Below are 8,458 nucleotides of genomic sequence, written 5' to 3' on the forward strand. Positions count from 1 at the left end.
TAATGGAAGCACTTTTTTCACATCACACAAGTCACATGATCAACCACAGGATGTTACTACTGGCTGAAGCCACGAAGAAGACAAATGGAAGTAGTATTAGGATGATGGTGTTTGTTTTTGTTGGCTCCTCCAGAGCTCTCACAGCATCACAGTTCATAAAAGTTGTGTGTCATTCAAACATTTTGAATCCATAACTCTTCTGTAAAATCACCGACTGTGGTGTATTTAGGACCTGATAAAAACCAGTTAAATGATTTTATGTATTGATATTATGCAGAAATGTTCCAACTCCCATCCAACTCAGACCATTTCTCCAGGGTAACTTAGTGTGAAAGAACTTTTATTTCTCAGCTGTTGCTTGGGAACCAATAGAATAAAGTGATAGTAAAAACTTTACTGTATTGTAAATTATTATACATCAAATTAATTTATTTGATGTATATTTGCTTGATGATTTTGATGATGGTATTTGACTAAATGTAATGTCCATTCCTTGTTTCATAATTGCTTACTGTACGATGTTTTAATGGTGTAAAGCATTCTGAACTTCCTTGCTGATGAAATGTGCTGCCATACAAATAAACTTGATTTATAATCTAATGCTCATGTTGTTGTACGGTCGTCTTCCAGATGGACGCCTGTCTCCCTGTCAATCCTGCGGGTCAGTGTGACATGCTGGGCTCGTCTCCAAGAGATTCTTGGCCGCATGAACCATCTGAATAACTAAATAGCTACAATGAAATCTGGATGAAGTGATCAGCTCAAGTTCACCGGCTTCTTTTTTAGGGATTATAGATAGAACAATTTAGCGGTCAGTGTGGCCCAGGAGATCCGGTAAAGGGCAGACAATGAGGACGGAGGTTCAGCTGGAATGTCCATTATTCTCATCCTGTCTTTATTCCCAGGGATTCAGTCTGTCGGCCTCAAGGCTGCGCTGTTTTAGCTGTGACATGGAATGTCTTGTCATCATGACCTAAAAACATTCAATTATTTGTGGTTAAAATAAAAGTAGTGGGAAAGGTCACCTCTGGAAAGGGATCTGCAGGAGAGGAAATCCATGGAATTACTGGTGAACACACACACATGCACACACACACGTGTGCGCACACACGCACATGCATGCGTGCACGCACGCACGCACGCACACACACACACACACACACACACACACACACACACACACACACACACACACACACACGAACAGCACTGGGCTCTACCAAAACTGGTCAAAGTATCTAAACTCTTTCAACCTCTTCAAATTTTGTCACGCTATAACAAACATCCATGTATTTTCTGTGATTTAAGTTGTTTAGGAATGATGTGTCACAGACCAACATGAAGCAGTGCATAATATTTAAATCAAAGAAAATGATACCATGTCTGTTTTTATTTTTTAAATAAAATTCTAAAACAATGTGTTGCGCACCTGGTCAGTCAATACTTTGTAGAACCAACCTTCAGTGCAGATCCAGCTGCAGGTCTTTTCCTCCAGCTGCTTTGCATTTCTGCAGATCTTGTTGCTCATTCTTCATCACTTAACAGCAGATTTGATGGAGAGCATCTCAACACATTCTCAAGTGAATTTCATCTTGGTCTTCTGATCTACTCCACTGCAGGTCCAGCTTGTTCTAGTAGCACCATGAACCAGAACATCAATTTGTGATCAACCTTTTTTCTTTTGTTGTATTGAGAACGTTTTCTTTCTTTTAAAGGAGCAGATTATTCAAAAGTTGTTGCCACATTGTCTGACAAAGGTGAGGTATATCAGAATACTCAGATTAAATTTAAAGATTATTAGAAAACACTATTATTTGTTCACCATTAGTGCTATGGCAGCATTGATGGTGAATGTCCTGTACTTGTGTAGCATTTCATCAAGTCCAGTGGATTCCACTGCACTTCACACTTGGTTTGAAATTTGGATGATAACTGAGGGTAAATATTCAAAAGAATTTCAGACATGAATTAGTTTCAAAGCTTAGTTGGCTGTTCCTGCATGTTTCAAACAACAGCAACAAATGTGAGAATAGAAAAAGTAAGAAGAGGAATGTGAAGGAGATGAAGGGGAATGTTTGGTGGGATGTTGTGGAGCCAGATGTCTCTGCAAGTTGGGAGTGTTTCCAGCACTCCCAACATTTTCTGGCACAGAAGGTGCTGTTAACGTGTGTGTCCTTCTACTGTACTTTAGAGGGTAGTTTGTGCCATGATAAAGAAAATGACAGGAAATGAATAAGAAGCATGCCGAGTGTTTGCTGTTCACATGGTAACAGTTGATTTACAGGCAGATGTAATGTATGTTAATGTAAGCTTCATAACTTCAGCTGTTCCTCATGAGATTAAGTTCTCTGAAGTATAAGGACAAATAACCTTTTTATTATAGCGCAACTTCCATGTATCAGAGCTGAAAATTATCCTTAAATTTGGAATGGAAGCAGTCCCACAGTATTACTGATCCTCCACCATACTTTTCCAGACTCTCTCAACTGTTTTGGTGTTAAAATAAATTCTCATCCTTCTGACCAAAGCCAACAGTTTTAAACCAACTCCATGTTTACTGCCATCACCACTCCTAAACAACCTGTTGGCATGCAGGTACATCGAATGGTTTCTATGATGTCACTCTTTGCTCAGACAATATAAATGAGAATCATCATATAGCCTAGCTACCAGTGGCTAAAATTCATGGGCATTCAAATTAGACTTTCTACACATTTACTAGTACTGGTAAGAAATATGTAGAATTTTTGTACACAAGCTAGTTATATATGTAAATAATTTGTGGTTGTTATCCAGTGTAAGAACTTCCTACCTGCAGTGGCGACCCATAAAAAATTTAGTCTTGGCAGATTTTAGGATGCCACAAAACAGTTACAAATGTTTTATTGGATTAAAATTAGTTCCATTCATTTTACTAGTAATGCCCACTTAGACCTCAGTGGTTTTCACAATTTATTTTTTTGTTTTATTCCATCCTATTATTCCTCCCACCCACTAACCAGGCTGAGTGTTTCAGAGTTAAGAAGTTAAAGACGACAGTAGTGACCATAATGACCATAAAAAGGACTGTTTTTATTCGGGTTAATGTACAGACGTGTGTGACATGGCCTAGCGGTAGCGGTGCAGCTGCAGGGTGTTGCGCCTCTTCCAGGCGGCGCGGCGAGAGCCTCCGATGGTCAGGTGGAACTTGTGGCCCTTGCCCAGGCCACGGCTCTTCTTTCCTGCAGAGGTCAGGCCGCGCATCTCCCTGTGCTTGTGCACGGCCTTTGTGATCCACTGGGTGTCCGGGTTGCGTCTGACGGCCTTGTGGAAGGGGTCGATCAGAATCACCTCGAAGAACTTGTAGGTGGAGTCCTCGCCCACCCAGTAGGAGTTAAGAACTCGCAGCGCTCCACAGTGACGACCAGCGCGCTCCTGAGGGGACAACCAAACACCCGTCCAGGAAAATTACCAACACAGGAAAAGCAGATGCAGAATGAGAGTTTAGTTAAAACCCTGACATGTTCCTGCTTTGTGGCCGATAAGCGACACTAAACTGCAGTAAATTAACTTTATATCAAAAGGATCAAAATGATGCGTTAGTTTCCAGAGAACATCCTACTGAGGGCAGTTCTGAGCTGGACAGACTCAAGTCAGTAACACTTAACCTGATGATCATCCAATACTGTCAACACAAACTGAGAAGCTTAGAAAACCCAGAGGGTTCAAACTCTGGTTCTTCCAGCAGGGAGGAAATATTTATACCAGAGTGAAGTTCTACAAGGATCATGACAGCTGTGCTGCTGTTTGTGTAACTGTATCAGGAATAAGTGACAGAGGTCATTACAGGTCAACCTGCATCAGCTAAAAAAACAAAAAAACACTGAAGCTGATATTTTGCTCAGTTTTAGAGATGCGGCTCATCTTAACCTAATGTTTTTCCCTCAGAGTAGCGGTCATCATGGCACATTGTTTATCTTATTGTGATGAATTTATTATAAGAACTCTGATTTAATTCTGTCACGATAAATTCTAATTATGTTTAACAACAACAAAAATGTCAGTTTTACTATTTTCTCCAACTGTTCAGTAAAGTATCAATAAATCTAAATAATTTGAAAATGTAAATAAATGCAGTTACTGTAGTTTTAGTGACACAAATCAGACTTCTTCATGTGACTGGTGTCCTAATGAAGCATACAGATGGGAATGTTTTTCAGCAGCAGTATGTGTGTGTGTGTGTGTGTGTGTGTGTGTGGTTGCTGAAACCAAAGAAACTGTGCCAAAGTAGTATCAAATAGTTCTTATTGTCACTTATCACAACAGTACTACAAAATATCAACCTATCAGTTATGAAACCGACATGTGAAATCATTCAGGAAGATCTGCATGAAATTAGAAATTAGTGGGTCGCTGGTTTGATTCCCAGGCTGCTTCTGTCAGCCTGCCAGGGCAGCTGTGGCTACTATACAGTACTATACAGTAGGTAGCCATCATTGGCATGTGAATGTGACCTTTGAGATCTCAGTTCAACATAAAGGGGCATTATAAATAAGATTATTGCTGTTGCTGACCTGTGACCTCACACCCACACAAAAATCATTCTACTAAAAGAAATATTTTCCATTTGAGCAAAAAGGTTTTATAGAAGTAGAAAGTTTCATGCATCTGGTTTTACAGTTTAAGTACTTCTATTAGTCTAAAGTCACTTAAATGTGACTTAACGTTCATATTATTGGTTCATAGTTTTAACTGTAATGTCCTTAACCACATCTTTACCCTCTAAATGTTGTTACATTAAACAAGCTTCAAATAGATGTGAATACATGTAAGATGTAGAGCAGCAGAGGCAGAGCCACATGTAAGGTGCATGGAATGATACTGCGACAACGCTAAATGTGCAAAGAGTTACTGCCGCTCTATTATTGTATATTATTTGTATATTTATAACTAACCTGTGAATTTAGATCAAATGGTAATGGTGAATCTTTTTTGGCTGTTAAAAATTTCAGCTACAAAAACGAACTGGAGATGTTCCAGGTTGAAGTGAGCAGGACGTCCTGTCAGGTTTTAAAGCGAGACATCTACTTCAGTCATCTTTTATAAAAGGTTATAACCAGTAAATACCTTCATTGTTATGTATTGAACTGTTTAAATATAACAGCAGATTTAACGCGTTTCTCCAGGACAGTTTAAATGATCAGTCATGTCTCTACTTCCCTGGTTGGATAAATTGAACAAGTTCCATTCTGCACTTTGTTTCAATGGTTAGGTCGTGTGGCGTACATGACCCACCATAAATACTTACTTTAAACAATAGACTGCTTTATAATAAACCAACTGATGAGGTTTAACCTTGTAAGACCCACTGCTGTAATATTACAATATTTCCAATTCAAACTAAAGATGATTTATTTCCAAAAGTTGACTCTTCTTCCTTTTTTTTTAAACTCAAACTTGGAGAACTTCACCCCTTACTGTTCAGTCTTCAATTATGGAGATGGGGAATCTGCAGATAAGTCCCAGCACCGGGTCACAGTAAACCACAGCCTGAGACACATGGACTGAGCAGGACGTTCACTGAACCACAAGGGAGCTAAATGTATTTCCACTTTATCTTTGGATGATCATTACAATGTTTGTCAATATGTGCACCGATTGGAGTTTTCTGGTCGATCACAAATTATTAGAAAGCCTGACCTGCAGATGACATTTTTTTTTAAAGTCTCAAAAGTCATTAAATATATTAACAGAGTGGCTAAGTTGGACCAGCAGGATGACCATTACTGACCGTTTATGTGCAGACATGTCCTCAAGATGTGTAGATAAGATCCATTTCACATGAATTGTCCAAAGATAAAGAAATCAAGGCGGATTTATGTGTGTAGTTCTTATTTCTGAGCAATATTTGTACAAAATGCCTCAATAATTTTGCACTATATTTAATATTACATTTTCATAAAACTTTACAAAAACAAAAAAATAAATAACTATCTGAACACATTTTCACCTCTACTGTTCCACAAAACCACCTAACTTGCTGAAATATATTTTTTGTCTGGGTCTTTCAGGGTTAAAGGTCAAATAGCTATAAAGTGTTGAGCCTGGAGTAGTTGTGATGAATTAGAGCTGTTTTTCTCTTGGGCTAACCAAGACCTCTAAAACATGTTTAATCAAATGGAAATTATAGAACTAGACATCTATTCCATGTCAAAGTGTCGTTTCAACACGACGCTGGACTGATAGTTGGGACCAGGTTGGTGAAATGCAGCTTGTTCTCATACCTCAGCAGTGGACTGCAAACTGCGGGCGAATTTGAGCTGGTTCACACCATGATGAACCGGCTTGCCATAGGTCGCTCCCTTAGGGACGGGGCGTTTGCGGCCACCACGGCGCACTCTGACGCGGTAAATGACGTAGCCTGAATGAAAACAGACAATAGTTAAAGCTAGCACCGATGATGAGCGGTGCACTGAACTGCTCCCCATTAAGTCCATGAGGAAGTACCCACCCTGCTTGGCTTTGTAGCCCAGCCTGCGAGCCTTGTCAGGCCTGGTGGGTCTGGGGGCCCGATGGAGGTTGGACAGCTGACGGTACTGCCAGCAGCGAACGCGGAGCAGGAAACGCATCACATCGGACTGCTTCTTGCGCCACAACTCCTGCATATACCTGTAGGCTCCCATGTTGACTTACCTGAAGGAGAGAAATATTTCAGACAATGTCAACTCAGAGCTTTCCACATGGCAGCTTAATGAGTTCCAAAGAAATCAGACTGGCTGTTCACTGGTCAATCATTCTGAAGCCTGGGACTACACATGGCTTCATACAGATTCCTCACAACATGGCTCATTCTTTTTATACAGGTCCTTCTCAAAAAAATTAGCATATTGTGATAAAGTTATTTATTGTCCATAATGTAATGATAAAAATTAAACTGTCATATATTTTAGATTCATTGCACACCAACTGAAATATTTCAGGTCTTTTATTGTTTTAATACTGATAATTTTGGCATACAGCTCATGAAAACCCAAAATTCCTGTCTCAAAAAATTAGCATATTTCATCCGACCAATAAAAGAAATGTGTTTTAATACCAAAAATGTCAACCTTCAAATAATTATGTCCAGTTATGCACTCAATACTTGGTCAGGAATCCTTTTGCAGCCTTCAATGCRGCATGGAGRCWATCAGCCTGTGGCCCTGCTGAGGTGTYATGGAGCCCAGGATGCTTCCATAGCCTTAAGCTCATCCAGAGTTTTGGGTCTTGCGTCTCTCAACTTTCTCTTCACAATATCCCACAGMTTCCTCAGGTCCCCCAAGGTCTGGAATCGGCCCTTCTCCACAATCTTCCTCAGGGTCCGGTCATCTCTTCTCGTGCAGCATTTTCTGCCACACTTTTTCTTTCCCATTGAGGTGCCTTGATACAGCACTCTGGGAACATCCTATTCATTCAGAAATGTCTTTCTGTGTCTTACCCTCTTGCTTGAGGGTGTCAATGATGGCCTTCTGGACAGCAGTCAGGTCAGCAGTCTTACCCATGATTGCGGTTTTGAGTAATGAACCAGGCTGGGAGTTTTTAAAAGCCTCAGGAATCTTTTGCAGGTGTTTAGAGTTACTTTGTTGATTCAGATGATGAGGTTAACTGATTGTTCAGAACCTTTTCATGATATGCTAATTTTATGAGACAGGGATTTTGGGTTTTTATGAGCTGTATGCCAAAATCATCAGCATTAAAACAATAAAAGACCTGAAATATTTCAGTTGGTGTGCAATGAATCTAAAATATATGAGTTTAATTTTTATCATTACATTATGGAAAATAATGAACTTTATCACAATATGCTAATTTTTTAGAAGGACCTGTACACACCTTAACGCACAAAGCCATACAGACATGTCAAATATGAAGTACCTAACGAACATCAATCACCGAGTCAATGTGTTCTATCGCCAATGGATAACTTATTCACGTTCAACTACATGCTACAAATAAAGCAGCAGTGTTAGCCGCTTAGCTTAGCGCCACCACCTCTCTCGAGGTTAATATTTAGAACACTGCGCCACAAACTATAACCGATCAAAAGACAACAAAGTCAGGGTATAACTCAAATGTTTTGTATTTAAATAAATCCTGCACCTAGCGCTTCAGCAACAGAAATGCTAATGGCTAGCGGTCTACCAGTATGCACGTCCAACTAAACTAAGACTTTAATCACAGAATTCACAATATTTATCACAAAATAGCCGAGATGTAAAGACGATAACGAACATCCGCATCTATCCCCTAAGTTGGACCAGCAGATGAATCTGTATAAACAATGATTTTTGTGGATTGTGTTTGCTTCAGAAGTATGGGAATTCTAGCTTACTTGATGGCGTACCAGCCGGAAAGAGAGAGGGATTTTACCCAGCATGCTTTATGACAGTACGTTTCCTTTCCGGTGCTCATGGGAAATGTGGTTTTTCAATTATTCATA

At 39.7% G+C, this 8,458-nt stretch overlaps 1 protein-coding gene across 1 annotated transcript; it reads right to left on the bottom strand.

Moving 5' to 3' along the window:
* Positions 1 to 3,051: 3,051 nt before the first annotated feature.
* On the bottom strand, positions 3,052 to 6,708 carry rpl15 (ribosomal protein L15). Its single transcript, XM_008421271.2, has 3 exons — positions 6,491 to 6,708; positions 6,264 to 6,400; positions 3,052 to 3,414 (listed from the first exon to the last, which is right to left on the bottom strand). The coding sequence occupies exons 1-3, from the start codon at positions 6,660 to 6,662 to the stop codon at positions 3,109 to 3,111; spliced, it is 615 nt and encodes a 204-aa protein (XP_008419493.1). The 5' UTR covers positions 6,663 to 6,708; the 3' UTR covers positions 3,052 to 3,108.
* Positions 6,709 to 8,458: the final 1,750 nt, after the last annotated feature.

Source organism: Poecilia reticulata, linkage group LG11, assembly GCF_000633615.1.
Source record: "Poecilia reticulata strain Guanapo linkage group LG11, Guppy_female_1.0+MT, whole genome shotgun sequence".
Taxonomy (NCBI): Eukaryota; Metazoa; Chordata; class Actinopteri; order Cyprinodontiformes; family Poeciliidae; genus Poecilia; species Poecilia reticulata.

Bases quoted from the DNA above. Each gene is read 5' to 3' on its own strand.
- rpl15 (XM_008421271.2), bottom strand. From the start codon at position 6,662: ATGGGAGCCTACAGGTATATGCAGGAGTTGTGGCGCAAGAAGCAGTCC. The intron at 6,401-6,490 runs GTGGGTACTTCC...GTTTTCATTCAG, and splicing joins GGGCTACAAAGCCAAGCAGG to GCTACGTCATTTACCGCGTC. The intron at 3,415-6,263 runs GTATGAGAACAA...TTGTCCCCTCAG, and splicing joins GTTTGCAGTCCACTGCTGAG to GAGCGCGCTGGTCGTCACTG.